Source organism: Melanotaenia boesemani, chromosome 16 (assembly GCF_017639745.1).
Source record: "Melanotaenia boesemani isolate fMelBoe1 chromosome 16, fMelBoe1.pri, whole genome shotgun sequence".
Classification (NCBI taxonomy): Eukaryota; Metazoa; Chordata; class Actinopteri; order Atheriniformes; family Melanotaeniidae; genus Melanotaenia; species Melanotaenia boesemani.
The window spans coordinates 10,682,289-10,703,975 of NC_055697.1; the positions used below are offsets into that span (position 1 = coordinate 10,682,289).

The 21,687-nt window shown below is 39.4% G+C and overlaps 1 protein-coding gene across 7 annotated transcripts; it reads right to left on the reverse strand.

The window, feature by feature from the left end:
* Window positions 1-231: 231 nt before the first annotated feature.
* Window positions 232-21,327, reverse strand: klc1b (kinesin light chain 1b). 7 transcript variants are annotated; one of them, XM_042009880.1, is made up of 17 exons: window positions 21,232-21,327; window positions 14,740-15,008; window positions 14,242-14,472; window positions 13,562-13,640; window positions 12,873-13,101; window positions 12,613-12,700; window positions 11,948-12,049; window positions 11,201-11,374; window positions 10,457-10,556; window positions 9,377-9,429; window positions 9,043-9,110; window positions 8,800-8,908; window positions 8,645-8,653; window positions 8,242-8,394; window positions 1,997-2,121; window positions 1,816-1,873; window positions 232-1,700 (listed from the first exon to the last, which is right to left on the reverse strand). In XM_042009880.1, exons 2-17 carry the CDS (start codon window positions 14,986-14,988, stop codon window positions 1,626-1,628), a joined length of 1,902 nt encoding a protein of 633 aa, XP_041865814.1. In that variant the 5' UTR covers window positions 14,989-15,008; window positions 21,232-21,327; the 3' UTR covers window positions 232-1,625. The 7 variants fall into 7 exon arrangements, with proteins under 7 accessions (XP_041865814.1, XP_041865812.1, XP_041865813.1 ...); XM_042009878.1 differs by having other exon boundaries at window positions 13,562-13,643; window positions 14,740-15,010; window positions 21,233-21,308; XM_042009879.1 differs by lacking the exon at window positions 21,232-21,327 and adding an exon at window positions 18,852-19,085 and having other exon boundaries at window positions 13,562-13,643; window positions 14,740-15,007.
* Between the last annotated feature and the right edge of the window lie 360 nt (window positions 21,328-21,687).

Sequence of the window (21,687 nt, forward strand, 5' to 3'; positions counted from 1 at the left end):
TCTCATCACATAGTCTCTATGATCACTGATGTCTTTCCTTTTTGGTATTAACACACTGAACACTCCAGACCAGCAAACTGAAAAAAACTTTTGCTTTTATAGTCTTTATATGGAGTTTGTATATACCCCACTTTAAGATGTATTACCTGATTTTGTGTCATTTATAGAAATAAACTTACAATTTCATGAGTGTATGTTAATGTTCACAACATCAATTAAATGACAACTGTGAACAGAAATGGGCTTTATTCATGGATCCAATCAGACAGTTTCTATCATTATGTACTCATCAAACATACAGTTGTAGAAGAATTTGGATCTAAATTGATGCACTTTTATAAATTACACTCAATACCTTTTCTCACTATTTTTCTAATCAGTTGAATGATTTCTGGACATATGATCAGACTACAGTGCTTCCACTTATTACAATGGATGAAATGAAAACATACAAAAAAAAAGAAAAAAAGAAAATATAATTACAAATCATTCCAGTTCTTTTCAAAATCTTCACTAAAAATGCAATCAAAGACAGAAAACAGCCATCAGGTGATGAAGTCTGATTAAATCTGTCATCACAAACTCTAATCACTGTAAACAGCTTTGTAAGATGTGCTCACAGTCGGCAACTCCAGCCTGCAGAGTTGAAAGAACTCGAGGCCGAGTCTTGCATGGCACCAATTATTCAGAGACCAGCATGTTTCAAGTGAAACAGCTCAGCCATCATGTTTTATTTAAATACATCATTTAAAAAGAAGAGCATTTTCATGTTTTTTTTAGACCAATGATGACTCAAAGTTTACATTTGTTTTTCACCGCAAAAGAAGAGACTGAGATCAGCAACATTTATATAATAATAATAATAAAGTAGAAACTTTGATCTCGTAGATGGAGATTAAAGCAGCATCCTTTTACAGTTAAATTCCAAAGATACACCTATAAAGTCACATGACTTAAAATCATGCCAGTAGGATAAACACTTCACCCTGTACCCCATAGCTTCCACCAACACCTCACATTGCAGATAAATCTCAACAGGCAAGGGAATAACCATTAAAACAATGATCGACAATGTTAATTATGTTTGCTTCACATTATGCCTTAAATCCAACGTGGCTACTCATCTATTTGTGAAAACACATGAGAAAATCTACAGAGGATCTTTATTTACATGTAGGAAAGTATGAAATGGCACAGGAAAGTCACTGAGAAATCAAACATCCAAAATAAACCAGCACAGGTGACTTTATGGCAACAGATGAACTCAAAGTGCAGAGTCGTGGTAATTATGAATTAAAGGGCAAAGATGAGGTACGTGTTTCAAGCCACATTCAGGAGGCACTGAGGCGACATTGAAATCAGGAAGATGATGGAGGAAACAAAGCGGTCATTCAGCAGAAGACGATCTAAAAACAGACTGAAGTAACAACAAGCTACTTGTACAGAGATTCCTCTTGAAAACAGCCAATGTCTGTGATTCTGGGAGGAAATGGATCTTTGGGTCAGATGCTGACAGCTTTGTGGAGAAGTCTGTGCGGGAGACGATGTCGTCTTGTAGTGTTGCTGGCTCTCTGTGGTTTGATGAAGAGATCTGCTGGGAGGTGAGCCACATCCTCCCCTGCAGCTCAGTTTCCAGTGTAGAGATCCACAGTGCTGGAGCTCAAGCCCCGGCTCTCCCTGAAATGACTGCCTCCTCGGGTCTGTCAGGAAGCACAGGAAAGAAAGGAGGTTAAAATACAACTTCCCCCAAAAAAAAAAAAAAAAAAAAATAAATGATTATTTAATTTTTAAGACTTCAAATAAACTTTTCTTCACCTGGAAGGAGTCATCGCTGGTTTTGTTCAGGTAATTCAAAGAAGCAGCTCTCTTCATGCTGGTGAACAAATAACAAGAATGTTCACTAAAGATATGCAATATAATGATCTCTAAATGACTATTGCCTGCATTAGATGCCTGCTATCCAGCCAAATCTTTAGTTTTTTTTTGGGGTTATTACTTGGTATTGCGAGGTTCAGGTGGTCCATTGCCCTGCAGTTTCTTCACCAGCATCTCACTGCTGCGACGTAAAACCTCTCTGAGTTTTCCCAGAGAACCGCTGCGCTGGAGGGCCCCACTGCCATCCTGCAGACACACACACTCATCAACCCATCTGTAAAAGTGCTCATGTTTCACATTTTGTTTTTAACTTTTGCAAACAAGTTTGTCTGTGGGAGCCAATCTGCAGCCAAACAGCATGATTTTGGATTAGGTAAAAACCAAACTGTATGGCTGAATATGTAAATATGCATGACAGTATGCATATTTTTTTTAATTTTCATCCTTCAACTGGCATCCAAACACATTCAAGTAAGTCATCCATTAAGTAAAGTTCCTACAGTAGAGCTGCACTCCATAGGTGCCATTTTTAATCTCCACTAGAGCCCCAAGTAGTACTAACAAACAACTAATCCATTCCATTTTTTTTCAGGAAAAAAAGCAACACATGTGAGTATTTCTGCACCTTTACTGATCAAATCTGCTGCTTTTCTGTGAGTTTTAGTCTCTTGATTCAACAAGAATGTGTCGCTTTTAAGAAAGTTTCATTGGCATTTGTAACTTTGTGATTGCTTTTAGATCAAATAACAAAACAACTTGGGAAAATAATTGGAACACTGATCGGTTACAGTCACATTAACTTATCCATCCATCCATTCATCTATTACTTGTGTAATTGTTAACACACCAGCTGCCCCGCACTGAGTAATTTTAATCACTAACCAGTAAATCCAGTGTGTGTACATTCCTTTGGCTCTGGTGGTGCATGTAAAATATTACTTTATAAGCAGTGTTTGTGGCGTGATCATCATGCACTACAGGCGTATTACCAGCAGGGGGAATTGTGGTTTAATATGTTGACTGGATGAGGCTGCTGAGGAATTTCTGCTTCTTTGTGTGGCTTTGCAGCCTTGATTCGACATAAACAACCTCAGAGGTTTTGTTTTCACTGGTGAAACTTCATGTCTCCACGACATTCAGAGAAAAGACAAACTTCACAAATGAAAAACTTTATTTGAGAATACCAACAAGTGTTGATGCAATAATCTTCACAATGCAGAATGGTAAATATAATGCAGTCCTACTTACTAAGATAGTGCTTAAAGATCTTACCATTTAATGTTCTTCCACTTATGGAAACAGAAGTCACACTATATATGTCAAGAATAGACAGTTCAATAAATAAGCATTCCACTAACACAACAATATTGGCATAATTATGTGATGAACACAGTCATTTCTTTTGTTCTGAGTTGCATTAGAAGTATAGGTGTACTCATGGGGAGGAATGAAGAATCAAGGCAAGAAGCATACTGAGAAGCTGTATAGTGAATGCACTTGTCAAATCTAGAAATACAGCCTACAATTACACTTCCAAGATGTTAAAGTCATTTACATTCAGTTAGTTTAACATCTGAAATAACATGTTGACCGTGAGGAAACACTCGCACTGTACTTTTGGTGTTAAAAAAAAAAATAAAAAGACATGATTCACCAAAGTGACAATGATCAACTGTGTAAGAAAAAAAAAGGCAACACTCTGTTAAGCTTCACGTGTGAAAATACAGTATCAATAGCCAGCGTGGGCACTGCGACTGTCTCACTGAAACGTACACAAATACACAGAATCTGTCCAGTTACAATTACAATGCTAGCTTGTACTCCTACGCTTACAAATCAAGGAAAATTTGGGCATTATGTCTGTAACTTTTGAAATCCAGTATTATTATGTATCTCTCAGGTGGCTGGTATTTGTGCTAAACGCTCCCGTTGGTCTCTGCTGTCATGCTGGCTTTATAGCAGCAGCCAGTGTTGCCTTTCCCTTTGTAAATGCGAGTTACTGTATACTTACCACGACAGCACAAGGACACTGAAGCTGGCAGGAGCAACTTGGAAATAAATTGCTATGGCAACTGCAGCAAATTTTCCATCAGCTTTGGCCTATCTCATCTTGGCCTTCCTGGTCTTTTACAACATTTTACTGATTTTATATTTAGCCACAAAGTATTCAAAAGCAAATAAAAAAATGTAAACAATAATCATACAAATAATAGAGGAAATCTATAGAAGAAAATAAAAAAAATCATCATTCCCTTCTCTTTTCTCGCCAACCAGGCTGCAGAATCTTCAACTTAAAATATAAAGTACCATTCATGGCATTTAATCGCAGGCGTTAGTTAAAAACTTTAAATACTCAAAACAGCAGAATAAATGAAAAGTTATAAAAGAAAAAATAAAAATGGTAAAATTATGGCTAAATGCAGGCAATAAGCTGACAACTCGCTTTGAGGTCAACTTTTACTTCTTGGCCTTGATAACTCGGGTCAAAGTAATTCTGGGTGAGTCCATGAAGAGCAAACAGTGGAAATGAATAGATGGTAACATACTGACTCTATAGTGATTGTAACTGCCTGTCAAGACTATGGATTTGAGTGATATCTGAAGCTAAGGCTGCCATCAAAGACAACATTAGCATTTCTATTTAGCCTTCTTCCAATAAATAACTTACCAGCTTCTTTAACTAAAATAAATCTACTATGCCCCTGTCAGAAATTACAGATGGGTGCTGATGAGAGGATAAGGTGCGAGTGACTTCCTCACAGGGAAAGATTACACACACACACACACATTTACATCTTTTAAAGTTATGTGAGAGAAAGAGCTGAATTAACATTTGCTGACAGAGGTTAGTGACAGGAAAGGATAGAGAGTCAAAGAGAGAGGAAAAATGGAGAAGGGATGAGAAGACCAAACGCCCCAGCAGTTGTCAGATGAGCTAGGGACAGAGGAGACAACCGAGAGTTGGGGGGGGCTTTCTGAGTCTCTGCCGCAGGGGGCACCGGGAATGGTAGAGGAGCTGTTGGTTTGTTGGGACAGAGGAAGCCAGAGGGAACGACAACACACATCCCTTTGCTATTGTGTTTGGGGAAGGAGAGAAGGATGGAGGAATAATCTTGATGGCTTAGGCCTGATAAAAGAGAAAGAGACAAAAAAAAGAGACAAAAAGAGATAAAAAAAGGACACACATTGTAAGATTAAGAGATCTGGGCTGGGTTTCCTATGCTAGACACCAACACCTTGTCAGATCTGAGCAACTAGACAGTCCTTCACTACACCTGCGCTGTAGTTTTTAAACTAGATTTATAGAATTAAGATGGCTGTAACGTCTGTAAATGAGTGATGTAAAAATGCTGCAGTGTAAGAACTGCATTTCTCCATGAAAAATTTAAGCTGTCTTAGAAGCTGCAGGTCAGACATGCAGTAGGTAGCTGGTTGCAGTCTCAGTGACTCAGCTGTTTTTATTTCCTCCTGGGGTGCTGGAAAGCCTAAACTTGGCACACGGCACCCAGCCAGTGACTTTGCACTGTAGACAGGGGACATCTGCAAGTACCAGCACTGAAATGGGAATACTTATGTGGCCATTGTATTGATGTTGAGGTGTCAATGAATCAGAGAAATATAAATATTTGCTAAATTAAAATTTGTAGCTCATTAATTAAAAAAAAAAAAAAGCTTAAATCCTTCGAAACTAGCCAGAACTCAAATCATGTTCTATTATCTTAACAGAAGACTAAATTCTCATTATAGTTACATCAATATATCAACCCACCCAAGCTTTAAAGTTCAAAAGGGAGAGTACAATCCACTGAATGAAAAGAGGAAATTTGATTGACAGGCTGATTGGTTGTCATGGCAAGAGGAATCAAAAAGGAAACAGGAGAGGGAAAAAGCCAAAAGATGAAGTCTGGAAAGCATGCAACTACCAGGCAGTGGATTAAAGCCGATAGCAAAAAGCAACTGCAGACACACACTGTTAGTAAGTCAAATCATGCATTTAAAAAGAAAGACACTAATGGAGATAGTTACCCTGAACACAATTACAAACTAGATGTATGACTAGAGCTATCTCATCTGTGACAGATCCTTGTTTACCTGATTGTTTGGACACAAACTAAATGAGCTCCTGGTAAGAGGTGTTTCAACCACTGTTGTCTCTGGACCCGAGACACACTCTCTACCTCTAAGACTAAGCTTAAAACCTTCCTTTTTGATACATCATATAGTCAAGGGGGGTTAGCCAACCCTTAGTTATGCTGCAATAGGCTTAGACTGTTGAGGGATATCCATAATGCACTGAGCACTTTCTCCCCTTTTCATCTCTTTGCACTTTATTTTTTATGTATAAACTTATGACAGTATCAGCATCATTAACTTGTACATTTCCTCTCTCAGCAGGTCTTCCAGGCTAAAAGATGGGGGACTGAATCAAATTCAAGATTCAGTGCAATCTGTTGGTTTACTTAGCTAGGCTGTTATTTACAATAATTTGGTTTTTATGAAAACTGATTGGATGACAGTGGATTAGCTAGAATTGATTTGTCTGTAAAGTGCCCTGCGTTGATGTCATCGGAAATTTCAGATATACAAATAAAGCTGAATTGCATTGAATTGAAACTGTTGTGTAGATGATAAGAAATTAAATCAGCATGTGTTTAATCATCTCATTATTTCATGTAAACACCTTCTATGGCCTTGGTGTTGTTTCAGACTTTTTAAGAGTTGAGAACACAGATGAAGACGCGTTCAGGCAACATTTTACAGTAGGAGAGTTAAAGCTCTGACATACAGATCAAATAATTGCTTGGTTAAAATGTTTATCAAGAAGCAAACACAACCTTTAAAATCTATTTCCTAAATTTGCATGGTTGTAGCTTTCCAAATGAGTGGATGGATGGAATTTGTTAAAAGCTTTTAGTCAAAAGAAAAATGAACTACTGTAGCTTAAGCAAATCACATAAGACACAAGAATCCATTTTCTCTCCTTGACTGAGTGAATTTAATTTCTCTCACTGTGACATGGAAAATGAAATGCCAGCACACACCCAGCATGCCGTCACGTTTCAAAGACAGACAGGTGCTCACTCGGATGAATACACATGCATTTGCTGCTGTGAGTTTTGCAGCCGCATATGAGCCAAAGTGTAGAAAAAGCTTCCACATTCACACAACAGACCTGCAAATGAAAACCGCACACTTTCTACTTAAGAGGGAGCAGCAGACATCAGGTTAACAGACATTTCTTAGCCATGTGGAAACGCGTGGATCGCACATGGTCTATTAGTGTGCGTGTTAAGAGCGAGCCCAGTAGGCTGGCACATGCATGTTTAGACTGGGTTGGTGCATTGAGGCATGGCTGCTTTTAAGTGAGGGGAGAGGCACGAGCTCAGGAGAGGCATCCCTGACAGCACAACCCTACCCTCAGGTTTATGCAAGATTAATAATCTAGTGTTGCCTATGAAACTACAAAGCTGCTCGATAGCATGTTTTAAGCAACAAGTCAAGCTTAAAGATGAAAGCCCAATGAGTGTTGATCGGAGGAAGGGTGGGCGTTATGCATTGGCCGCCTGCTGTGACCATTAAGGGTGACAGGAATCTTATTTGCTTTTAATGGTAGACACATAAGAGCTCTACCACTGAGATCCAGATGTATGAATGAATATTTAATGTTGCCAGGGTGCCACAGACTGAGCCAGTGCTTTGTTGTTATGTTTTACTTGTGCAGAAGCATTGCCAGCAACTCAACCACTCATTCACACGAGACATCAGGTTTTTGTTACAAGCAATGACCAAAAAAAACAAAACAGGACAAAAAAAAAAAACAATAATCCAAAGCAAACTGGGATGCTGTGAAAAAAACAAAGGGTGAGCATGCCAAGACACTCAATCAGCTTTACAGTTTGTTAAATGTAATTCCAGGTCAACTTCATGGCAAAACATGGTACATCTGGAGGGAGTTGTTGGGCTGGTACAGATACATTTTAACCGTTAGTTACAATCTGATGACCAACATGATTGTGATGATGGCTGACATTATAAATCAGGTTATGCAAGTACTTTTTTACAGTTTGACTAAAGTAAAAAGGGGTCATCCTGTCCTTTCTTTGACGTCGGTGCTCTTAAGCAGCTTCCTGACATTCCCTGATAATCTAAATGAAGAAGTCAAGGGTCAGTTTCCCGCTAAACTTCCACCTCATTTCTAAGAAAAACTCATTTTTTGTTACATAACAACTAGCTCTCTTCTGAATTCTGTTCATTTGTAGGACGCACTGTACCAGCCCACACTCCCTGCGACATTACTAACACAGCCTGGTTTTTCCAGAGAGGCTGCTGGCCTTGTTGATTATACTTTAGTGGATTTGTACTCACCCCGTTCCACTCCACGCCCATACTCACTTCCTCGCCCGTCTCAGAGCCGCTCTCGTACTTAACGCTGGCCAGGCTGTCCCTGCTCCTCCGCCTATCCCCGTCCGTGTCCTTCAGGATCTCCACCACACGCGTTTGGTTGATGGGGTCGATACCCTGATGGGTACAACACACAGGGGCAGCAAACACACATAATCAGAGCTGGCAGATATTAGCTGATGGATTCAGGTGGGAGTATAAAGTTTTATGGAGGAATACGAGTGATCTCATGTTTCCTGTCCCTTTAAATGTAGTCAAAGCGCTGTCCAAGCAGACATTTTAAATGGCAGTGAGGTTGTGAGATGGGTGTGATGTTAGGGAAGAGAGGTGGAGGCTCTATGGGAGCTAACAGAGACAAACCACTTACTGTGTTGCTCTGGATCCATAGCAATGTGGGAAAAGGGAGAGAAATATTATGAGATTTGCTGTCCTGACAGTGGGGACATGTTTCAGAACTTTATGAAAAAACATCAAACTCATTTATTCGCATGCAGAAATCAGCACTTTTAAGCTGTTGCAGACCTGCTTGCGGGACCTCATGGCACACTCCTCCAGGGTCTCAGCAGCCTCTAGCTTGCCCTGCCGGCGGTACAGGGCACCCAGGTTCCTCAGGGTGGTGTTCACTGTAGGGCTGGATGCAGAAAACACAAAGATTTACTCATCATATAACAGCTGAGACTCAACAAAGGAGATGGAAAAAATCGTGATTTGCTTCCTTTCTCAGGTGTTTCCCTGAACCTGTAAAAACATGTCTGCCGCTCTTACCTGTTGACTTTGCAGGCCTTGTACCAGCCACCGTACTCTCCGTATGGAGTGTTGTCTCTGTGCTTGCCCTGGAAGTAAATGAAGGAGCAGAGGAAGAAAAACAGAGCGGTGGTTGAAACTGGAACAGCAGCAATTATTCTGTTTACTTAAAAAAGGCCTCTGTGGTTTATGTTGTGTGTAGAACATCGTGCTGCAACAGGACTGCATTCCACTTCAAGTAAGTGAATCATTTTGTCATTTTTTTTCCTGAAATGATGCATTTAAAAGCCATTTAACACATTTTCTGTTTGTTTTGAGTTTGTTGACATGAGGCGGACTTCAAGAGGTCTCTCACCTTGCTCATCTCCTCTCTTTCCTCTGCATGCATCCAGATGGGTTTGTTCTCAGCTGCAGACAGACGGAGACATGGTCTACATACTGTGCATTACAACCAGACTGCAAAACACTGACTGGAAACCTGGACTTGGGTTGCCAGGTGAGCTCCTTTATTAATCTATGAACTCTACCTGCTTCTTGCTAGGGAGGATTTTATTTTTATTTAATGTTTGGTTACTGATTTGTGACATTTTATGATCATATATACCAGGATACTGAGGAGCTGGTTTAGACTGACTTAAAACATCAAAGCACTATGATCCAAGATAAGATAGTGTAGATGTTGTATTGAAAAGTGATCCTGATAATAGAAAAACAGAATCCTGATTTAAGCTTTCATAAAGATTTAGTAGATTCATCCAGAAATAAATCAGAAATTAAATAAGTGTAAATATAAAACAATTGGTTGTGATAAAAAATAGAGAAAACATAATCCAATGAAGGGCTAAATATATACTTTACAGATCATTTTGGTCACTTTTAGATTTTCAGGTGATCGTATCGTATATTCTAACAAATATACATATGAATGAAAATCTACCACAACACAGACAGAACTTTAACATAAACTGTAAATGTTGCTTCATTTTATCTTTCAGATTGAAGGTTAAATTAAATCTGAGCAGCATGAGATGTTTTTTTTCTTTTTAGATTCCATCGTAGCAAATAATTATTCGAATCAGTTCAGTCTAGGAAGAAAACCAAAAATAAGGTTTCACTAGTTCTTAAAAAAGGTTTCTGTGAAGATTATTTGATTCCTCGGGCACCCTGTTGAGAACATGGCCCTTTTTATGCCCATTTCTCCATCACAGACTGCTCATGGAGCTCAAATAAGCAGCAAATGGAAAGTTAAAAGCAAAAGATAAAAGTTATACACGTATTTTGAAGTGCAATTTAATGTAACCAACCACAACTTTACTTGTAATAACTTTCTGTTTATTCATTCATATAAAGTTGACAAAAAAAGAATCTCCACCAGAAGGACTTTGTAAACATGATCTGCAATCCGCTGTTAGCTTCATCCACTATGAGGCCTTACCATCAACAGATCCAAACTCTTTCTCGTGAGCACGAGTCAGAATCTCTTTGTACAGAATTTCAGCCTCCTTGTATTTCCCCTGTTTAAGGAAGCAGGATGCCTGAAGAAGAAACAAAAGGTGAAAGTTTATTTCAAGGTTGGATGATAAGGGGCTTCTGAAGATGTGCAGTCTGACACAGCAAAAGCAGTTTGCAGACATGCTAACAGTGGCTCATGAAGCATGTTACTGCACCACGGAAACAGGACAGACGAGCAGGACCTTGCACAGCCTCAAGACACAAGGCAGCAGACAAAGAACTAATGACTAGATACTTTAAAAGCCATGTAAACAGACACAAAACACCACATCAAATAAGCCATTTCTGCTGAAAGAAGTAACCATAACGATTCAAAAACCTTTGAGGAAAAATAGCCTCTCCTTCTTTTTCATAGCCAAGGACAACATATAACTGATAAACATGGGCTGAAAAGAAGTTGAATAGGTTTTAAAACAGGAGTCTTTGCAGGTTGAATACAGCTTACATGCTCAACACCCACACAGAGACCAAACTCAGGCTAACAGAACAAACAAGTTATTTTGTTCACAATAGAGGTCCACTCTGCCTGTGTTTACCTTTGCACTGACAGCTCAAAAAGGACTGTAGTTTGCATCAATATGAATGGTCCAATGAACTAAGCAGTTTGAAACAAAGAGGCGAAAACACACAGTATGAGCTGCTTAGTTAAAATGAACATGTTTCTCACCAGGTTGTTCTTGGTTTTGGCCACATTGGGATCATCTGGGCCCAGCCTGCACTCATAGATCTCCAGGGCACGGCAGTAGTAATACTCCACTTCCTCATATTTGCCCTGGTTCTGGCACAGCAGGGCCAGGTTGTTCAGCTGTTTGGCCACGTCTGGGTGATCCTTCCCCAGGACCTGACAGAAATCCACGAACCAATGTTTTAAATTAACATTTAAGTTTGTCTCTTGCCTCGATGCAGTTGGCTCCTCCTGCATCTCTGCTCTCTGTAGCTACGTATCCTGGTGCTGCTTCCGCCTGCCTGCTGCAGGCATTAAAGAGATCAAATAAAAGGCTGGCTGATCAATAGCAAGGCTACAGAATAGAGCTTTTAGGCTAAAAGAGACTCTTTGTACCCTGCTGAGTTCAGTCGTTTGTCATATCTATCCATCCATCCATCCATCTCTCCTACCTCGCTCCCCCAACGCCTGCTATCCATTTTCAGCTGTGCTCTCAATTAAACCCTTTAATTCCCCACCAACAGGGGAATGGCCCCCGGTGGAACATTACAGGCAATCTCAGAAATTAATTTTCTCTTTTTGCTATTTATAGTAGATGGTGTTACAGTAGTTTCAACTGACATTTTGGAAATATAACTGTTAATTACTTTATTACAATGAGCTAAATGTTCAATGATTTAGCCTTGAGATGAGGCCTCAATAGCTGTGCAGTGGACTGCTCTACTCCTGCAGTCGGGGGATATGGCCTACCTTCTCTCGGATCTCCAGAGCCCTCTTACACAGGGGCTCAGCCTCCTTGTACTTCCCTCTCTTTCCATACAACACGGCCAAGTTGTTCAGTGTTGCAGCGACCTGGACACACAGATACAGAAAACCCAATGAAGGCCATAACTGCTTTGCTTTTGTTCTGGCAGGTTAGCTTTGCAACTCACTACACACCTGTTTCCCTACTGCTCAAAGAACTATCAGAGTCTTAAATTATATAAACGCTGCAGGGAGAGGCTCTGCGCTTTAATAGCTACTTTTAGGATTTTAAGGAAATTTTAGCATCACATTATAAATAATTATAAATCTGTTTAGAAAAGCGAAACACCTAAGGCTTTGTCAGGCTTTTCTTTTCTTTTTTATACTCTAAATACAAGGATTCTCTGCTTTAGTCCATGTTAGATGTGGGATATGACACTGGGCAGTAATGATTAATGGCTTCATGGCTGCAGGCACATATTCAGATATCCATAGTTTAACAGTGGGGGGAAAAAATCCATTCAGAATGACTGAACAGGACAGTAAACATACAGGAGCACATTTATTGCCCCCCCCCCCCCCATTGACAAGTCTTTGAACAATTATGAACCAAGAACAGGTGACTACATATGGTCTAAGTAAACAATGCCATAACAACTGTGGGGTCTTACGGCTGGATGGTCTTTGCCCAGGGTCTTCTCACGGATGGATAGTGCATCGTTGAGCAGATGGGCTGCCTCTTTATATTTGTTCTGATCCCTGTATGAGTGAGACACGTCAAATCAAAACAAAAAAACCACAAAAATAAATATTTAAGTAAAAATAAATGAAAAGTCATAAAAAAAATAAAGGTCATTGAATAAATACATACATACATACATAAAATTAAATAAATAAAAATAATCAGCAAAAGCTTCAAATGTTTTCTGACCTGTAGACCAAGGCCAAGATGTTAAGCATGGTGGCCACATCAGGATGGTCATGTCCAGAGGTCTTTTCCAGGTCCTCCAAAGCTTGCTTGCAGAGGGGCACCGCCACCTCGTACCTGCCCTGAGAGGCATACTGGATCACCAGGTTGTGCAGGGTTCTCAGGCGGGCTGGGATCTCGTAGCCACCCTGTTGGGCTGCAGCCACAGCTGCACTGTTATGTTGGTGCTGCACTGTGAAAGGGAAAGGTCACACACAGAGAGCAGAGGTCAAAGGGAGAAAACTCTGTCCTGATTATATGGCTAACTATGTTTAGATGATAACTAGTTTATGGAGATAAGTTTGTTAAAGGTTTATTGGAACAACACAACACTATTTGCAAACTTCCTGGACTTTCCCAGATAGAAAGTTTCAGATATAATGAAATGGATGTGACGCTGTATAATTTGCCCCAAATAATCCTACCAGATTTGTTAACTTGATTCATGCAGTCCTTATAAAAGTTAAAATACCAGCAGGAGTCTTGCCTGCCATGTTAAAGGTCACTTTGAAAGCAAAACTGCTATGTATGCATGAAGCTTTTAAAAAATATTATGTAATTCATTGTAACATGAAATGCATAATATATGAAAATCACTTATTTTAATCACACTAATGTACTTTTGACTTTAGTCTATGAGCTGCTGTGCTTACTTCCTTGGCCATGCTCCTCCTCGTCATTGGGGAAGAGGTCGTCCAGGGAATCCTTTGGTGTTTCTCTGTCTTTCTCCTCCTGCTGAGAGGATGAAACAGAAATATAGTTATACACTATTCAATCTCGACACAGTATTATCAGAGTGAAGAGGCTTTGACATCAAATAGATTTTGCTTCTTTCAGGTTCATAAGCTAATAGCACCCCACAAGCAAACTGTAAAATAACTTTCAGTGATAGTGAACAGAAAAAACAAAGGTTGTACTCACTGTATTTATTCTGTAAAAACCCGGCTACATTACATGGGTGAATTATATCCCTTTTGCAGCAGAAATTGGATTTTCAGGTTAAACCACACCCACCCACATTCATATTAAGTTTCTAATAATGCAGCATCCTGTCAAAAGCTGACAAATATAAAAGCTGCTTCCAGAGCAGGAACTAAGACCCTCAGGCTCCAAGCCGGATGGGATCCTGCTGGGTTCAGCAGTTAGCTGATACAAGCCATTACAGCCGCTGCTTGTGACCAAGAATATGCTAAGAAAAAGCAGTGAATTGTGCTACTGTGATATTTTCTCATTTTGTGATATTATGACACTTTGTTTCTCCTTCGCTGCCATAAAGTCAATTTAATTTTATTGCCAAGATTAAACCACAAATCACAAGTCAAGCTCCACTTACAGTTGGTGAGACATCTTCATCATATTTTTTGAGCTGGTTCATGAACTCCAGGTGCTTCTTCTCCTCCTCCAGCTGGGCCACACTCTGCTCACTCTTCTGCAGCTTCTGCTGGGTGTTGGCCAGCTCGTCACGCAGCCACTGGTTTTCCTGGCAAAGCCTCCTCACCTGTGCACGCAGCTTCTGCTTCTCGGACTCCACTGCGTTCAGGTGGTTGGACAGGGCCATCATCACCTGTGACAGAGACGGCATTGAAGAGTAATGACATTTAACAGGACTGAACTGTTGCAGAAGGCAGATGAGTACAACCTAGGGTTGATTCTGAATGAATCATGATCACCACACAGGCTCAGTATAGAATGAGGAAGCAGAAACACAAAACAGAAGACAGATGTCTGGGTGAATATACAGAGAAATACATTAGAAACCAAACTATTTGTTGTCAGCCAATTTTGAAATTATAAAACAAGAGAGAAGAAATGTCCTAAAACCAGGCCTAACCTGTGCTTCTCCCAGACCCAGTTCTATCATCTCCACTGACTTGCGGAGCAGATTGGACTTCTCATGGACCAGGTTGGCCTCTTCATCCTTCTTTAGGCACTTGATGGTCTCCAGTAGGCTGTGGAGGATTGAGTTGTGCTCGTTTTTCAGGGCCTCCAGACCCTGGATCACCAGCTTGGTGTTGGAGATGATCTCCTCCTGAGAAAGCTTCTCGAGCTTCTCTTCCCGTGGATACACCATAGTGGACATTTTCTCTGTAGCTCAAGGAAACCTGCAAAAGATTTGAGATAAGACAAGGTATTATGACAAGCTAACGACATGTGGAAATTTTAAACAGCAGTGATGCTAAATTCACATGTTCATTATATACAACTCAGCTGTGCTCGATGAGTTAACACTAAAATTTACAAAACAGATCCTGAGAGCTGAGAAGATGTGGCTTGGTTGAACTGAAACTGTCAGAACATGCCACCTCGCTTTTCCTCTTGTTAATTGTATGCATCATTTCAGGAAGGGCCCTGCATTTGACGCTAACAGACACCACGTCATTCCTGCATTTCTCTAATAAGACCATTCTCAAGCTCTGAGACATCTGTTAGGGGAAGCTAATGATTTTTTATAGCCAACAGCTAAGATGATGGATTTAAATTTAATAATCAGAATACTGTAGGTCAGCATTTCTATCATGCAAGAAAGCTGTATACACCAAGAATGCTTACAGCTTGGTTATAAAGGGAGGAAAAGCTGCTGAAGAACCACAAACTAAAAACAATTGTATGTTAACCAGAGATGTAGAATTACTGTGATCTGTAGGTGGAATAAAGGCCCACATACAGAGTAAAAGAAATGCATGAGAAATGTAGGAAAGGCCTACATGACATGACAGTGACAAAAAAAGAAACTGAGGGGTTGTGGCACCTAAAATGAGCGCTGCCTGGAAGTGAGGCTGCAGCATTCAGTGTAACCCAAAGCACACAGAGGCTGCGGTGTTGATGCTTTCTGGTGCCACCACCCAAGCAGAGGCCAGCCATGCTTGCTGAGACAACAAGGAGAGAATGACCTGACAATAGCCACAGTAACACATCCCAGCAGCTGACCAAGTCCCAGAAAAAATAAGAACTCAGACTTCTAAAATTATCAAGTTACATAAAAATATCAGCCGTTTAGTGAGAGCACGGAAAATGTGCCATATTCTCCAAACAGTCTGAAGGTAAATGATGACTCATAGAGCCACATCACTGTTGGCTACACTGAGCAAATGAGAGCAGAAAACATGGCAACGCCTGTACAGCTGGGATCCAGGCAATGTTGAACAAATTCATTCTGTATTTTTGCAGCAGTGGGACTAGAGGGTTAAGGATAAGGGGGGCTTAAAGTAATAAAAACCAGCTGAGAGCCATCTGCCTTCAGAAAAATATATGCAACCATTAACGAGTCTCTGCCTGCTTTTCTATTTGCATTTCTGTTAAAGAAGAGTACCAAGAAAAACAACTTGACAAACAAAACAGCTATTGATTCTGCACAGTGACAACAGAAAATATTGTTCCTTGTTTGCTTTACATGAGAAAAGTTAATATAAAGACATATCTGCTGAAATGTATTTATTTTGGGTCAGCTGATTGCTGGGTTAAGAATCAAAGCCATAGTCATCACCACATAATCTTAAATACTTTGTTTTCCCTTAGTTAGTAATCAATGAAACATAAAAATCCATCACAAATAAGTAATAGCATCCTAAAACACTTTGCTTTGCCTCAGAAATAATCCAACAGATGTTCCTGTAAGTAAACCACTAAGAAGACTAAGCAAACACAACATGAGAACACTTCAGACAGAAAACCATGCAAATTAGCTGTTTTAAAGGCCTTAAAACTATAAATTTCTTTTTAAAAGTAATTGCTGACTACTTTCTGCTGAATTGCTGGTTTTAACATCCTTCACTTTAACTGGCAGCAACATGGTCATCCCATGCAACTGAGCCTGTATTTGATATCCTGTAATTGCGTTCTTGTGATGTTGTGCATGTCATGTCATATATAATTACAGCTAGGCTCAGACAGGAGTTATCCATCATACTAATTTGTATTGTGACGACCACTAGACACAGGCTGAGGCCAGCTGCTGTAGAGAGCTAGTGGTCAACTGAATGTCAGGCAGCCTGTGGAAGTGTAATCTGTAATCGGGATGACATCAGTGCCTGTTTAACAAGAGCTAGATGGGCAGCAAGGCAACAGAGGTCAATAAGTGTTGAGAAATCTATCACTGCTGAGTAAATAGGAACACAAATAGGTGCCTGCTGTCAGAGCATCTATAAACATATAAGATTATTAGAAAAAAAGAAAGACCCATGTACAAATCTTTTACTTGTTCAAAACCTGAAGCTTCTGCTTAAAGATTTTTAACAAGGAGACTACATCTAGTTATTCGCCTGAGCAGTGGTATGCATATTATTCTAAGTGATGCTGAACACTCACCAGCTAATCACTTCTGTATTGCACAAAAAAATAACCCAATGAGGAACTGCAGGAAAAAGCCAGTTCACCAAGATAACCACAAGAAGTGGAGGACAGTTTCATAATTAGAAATCAGTTACTCTGTAGTAACATGCACTTCAAAGATGACACAAACACAAACTCAAATATGCATTTAAGAAAACTTATGTTTTGAATGTTCAACCCCATTTTCTGAAGGCTGTCACGACATGCACACATTTTGTGTGCCAAAAACAAAATGACCAGAGGGCTCACAGTCAGTAGCTTAAGCATGCAGAATAATAAAATGAGCCAAGGCTCATCAGCAGGCAGAAAAAAAAAACATGTTTTTGGCAAAACGTATATTCATTTGGAAGCATAATTTCAGGCAAAGATAGCAGACCAAGAACTGTGTCATTTCTTTACATTCAAATCAATGCAAATGCCATAAGTAAATCTCCCTTAGTCTTATTTGCTTAGTTAAAGAGAAGCCAGTTTCAAACCACATTCAGTGTGTTAAGCTGCATTTATGGTCGTAGCCTATAAGCATGTTATGTACGGGTGAGGTCAAACTGCAGTCAAAAGAGGGATTATGAGACCCTAATATTTCTCCTCCATTAGATCTGGCAACAAACCTCATTGCTTCTCTGAACATTATATGAAATGTCCTCTTTGAAAGATCAAAGATATTCACATATCAGAGAGTTTATTACCCTGTAGAGTAACTGAGTCTCTGTCTAACACCTGTATGGATGAAAGGACTAAGTAGCTGGGGATACGCAATAGCAAATAAAAAGAAATGCTTTCATGTCAGCCAGCATCTCTTCCATGATAAAATACCCAAACACCTGTATCAAAGACCTCTTTTCTTTAGAAGGCAGTAGTTAATATGTATTTACGGAGACGTGATAAAGTCCAACATCTCGAATGTTTTTCCCCTTCAAGCAGCTGCCCTAGAATTAATCTTTAACAAACTTTTTCTTATAACTTTATTTCCTAAAATCAAGTTAAATTTAAACTATTAATTGCACTGAATATGAATATAAAAATGGAACAGAATTACTAAATAAAATGACCAATGACCACTGATGCATTAAATCCAAAACAAACCACTAATGCTGCTGAGTTGGGTAACATTGCTTTTGGGAAAACAAAGATGCATTACATCACACAGCATGCCATATTTGCTGAATTTGGGCTTTTATCTTAAACCCCTTAAGATGAGGTTCAGATATAAGATGGTTTAAATACCATCCAGTATAAGCAATATTGTCTCACATCGAGCACAAAGTAAATAGGCTCATGGGCAAAGTATTTTCAATAAATCCCTCATTGGATAGCTACTTGACCTGCCTTTTTTAATACGCACACAGCATAGATAAGATATAGTCCATTAACAGATCTTTCTGGCTCTCAGTAGTACTTTGCAACAGATGGACTATTCACAAACAAGGTTTTACAGCTACAATATTTCAGCTTTCTGGTAAAATATGTATAAAAGATGCATGCAAAAATCCTGTGAGCACATCAAAATGAGAAAACAGATCTATGCTGCACTTATTTGCATTACGAAATAAACTAAATGGTTGCTGAAGGCTGGCAGTGTTTTCAGCAGCTACAGCTTACTGAACCAGAAAACAGACCTCAGATTCAGTGGTAGATCAGAGCCTCACAGTCTGGAATGGAGAAAAGCTGAGGAAACAATATCTCCTCCTCTAGTAACAGCGATACACATCGGCACAGAGAAAAATAAAATCACTGTCCTTATCCAAAGACATCCTTTTAAAAAAATAAAATAAAAAATTCAAAGCTGAACAGAGCCAAATGGAAACAGGAGAGTAATGAATGCTGATGCTGCAGAGAGGGAGGAGAATGGAAGCTGCCTGCAGGGTGGTTGTGACCTTCCCACTGCTTCGTCAGAACAACCAGCATCAGCTCAGGGTGCACATTAGGAGACAGGCCCGCCCACAGCGGGAGGAAAAGAGAAGAGTGCAGAGGAGCAGGTTGGATGGGGGGAGGGAGCCAGCTCGGCTTTCTCATCTATTCTCATCAGACAAAAGTGGAATAACCTCAATGACACTGTTTACAGACTCAAAGATGTTGCACATGCCACCAATTCTGATCATGCAAAGCAAACTAAAAAAAAAAAAAATCTCTCTTTAGGTAGGATTATTCAAATAACAAATAGCCCTGCAGAGTTTCTGCCCAAACATTATCATGTATCACCACATGCCATCTGCAGCCTAGAAAATAATTACAAAATGATGATAACAAGCAAAGACAACATAACACTAAACGCCACTGATGATATAAAGATATAAACACCCCCTCACTGAAACATGTCATCTAAATAATCTTACTAGGTGAATAAGACTTGATGCAATTGGAAAAAACTATTTACAAATCTTAAAAGGCAACAGTTCTGCTGTTTTAAACAGTTTTTAGTTAAAAAAAAATTATTAAAAAAAATAATCTCACCAGTTCCCCTCCTTTAATAAAACACTGGCATATGCTAGTCACAATTTAAAAGGTGCAAAATGCAAACATAGAAAGCCGTGTGCAACAGAAAGTAATATTAGCTATTGCAAACATTCTTCATCTTTATAGGACTAAAAACATGTGTTAATATGCTGTTGTCAACATTATGTGGAGCTGGAAATGAATTTTATGGACAAGTCAGATGACTCCACCTTGCGAGGTGCTCAAAGGTCGTGTAATACTGCAGCAATCACAACACCTCTACCCCAGAAGTCAATACAAGTGCGCAGGAGTGGAGAACAGCGTTATGAAAGGCAGTTTTATGTTGATTTAAAATACTTTGTGGATGTGTGTTATGTTTGCACACCATTCATTTGTGTATTTAACAGAGGCTAGTGCAGGACATCACCAAACAACATAAGGCTGTCAGGCTACTATTCTTCCACCTTTCTGAGATTGCTGTAATCTTTTAAGTGATTTGAGTTTGTTTTACTGGTGACCTTTAGAAGTTTTTCGAACGGCTCTTGATACTTAACACTTGCACAAAATGAAAGGGGAGACAGCTGGGAAAATGCATTTTCAGTCAACTTGGAGTCTGTGACACAAATAGATCATTTAATCTTGCCCCTATTTCCAGCAAAAACGCGCGGTCTGTATCACTGACAGACAAAGAGACAGGCATCTAGGAGGGTGTGGCAAAGCAAGGAAGAAACACAAGGGGAGTGCCACTGCCACTGTCATCCATCACTCTGCGAACCAGCTGCCAGAGGGCTCGTTTCCCCCTAATGGCTGTCTGAAAAAATGTCTGCCTGAGTTTTTTTTACCCCATAAAAATTGAAGTGAAATAAAATGCTCCTCTTAGTATCAAGAAATCTTAAGGTTTATAATGTAGAAAAATGTATGACACCTGTGCTTTCAGCACAGTTCTCCAAACTGTGACAAAGCGAAAACAAGACTCGACGTTAAATCCAAACTCAGCATAATTACATTTTAATTACATGCACAATCTTAACGTGCATTTACTATATATATATATATATATATATATATATATATATATATATATATATATATATATATATAATGATTTATATATTAGTTCAAAGCACCGAATAACAGATTAGGTGGTGTATCATTTGATATGAATGCTTCATAGGACCGCATTCAGAATCATTTGGCTTTAGCTGAGCACAACGAGGTTATGATTTGCTAACTTCATTATTTGGTTTCAGAATCACATATTAAACCTTAATATTACTCGTAACCTCCACAAGACTATCTAGATACTTCCTTATTAAAAACTCAATGGTGCTGTTAACTTCATAGTGACACTCGCCTTCTGATGCCACTCGGCAACTAGCTAGCTTCGACTAACCAGTTAGCATCACCACTCCCTAACTAATTGTTGCGAGATGCCGCGATCCAAAGTGCGGACTTTAAAATTTATAGACAAAAGACTTTGATAGACAGTTCTCAAACACACGTCCATATACAATGTTCGCCCAGTCGTAATATTTGTTAGTGAAAACACATTTCTCACTTACCGAGAGCTAGGACTGACGGCTGGCTCAGCCCCTTTAAATCCAAAATGTCTCCAACGCAGAAGGTTTCTCCCAGAAGCCTTTGCGACGCTATGTGCAGTGACGTCATGTTATGTTTTCGAAGATTTTCTTGGAAAAAAAATTCTATCTATTGGGAAAGTTCCAATGATATGATATGATATGATATGATATGATATGATATGACATGATATTATGTATGTTATACTATTTATGTTGCTAGAATTCCTTTCAGGGAATGATTTTGCATTTAATTTCTAATGCCGTCTATCTCCATGACACTATGACTGTAAATGTGACTAGGACAAAATGTTGTAACGCACAGGCCTCTTGAATGGTGGGAGCATTTGGATTTTTTGTAGATGTTGTTTCGTGGATACATTTACATGCAACAATACTGCCCCCTGTAGGTAAAAGTTTAAAAAAGCTGATAATTAATG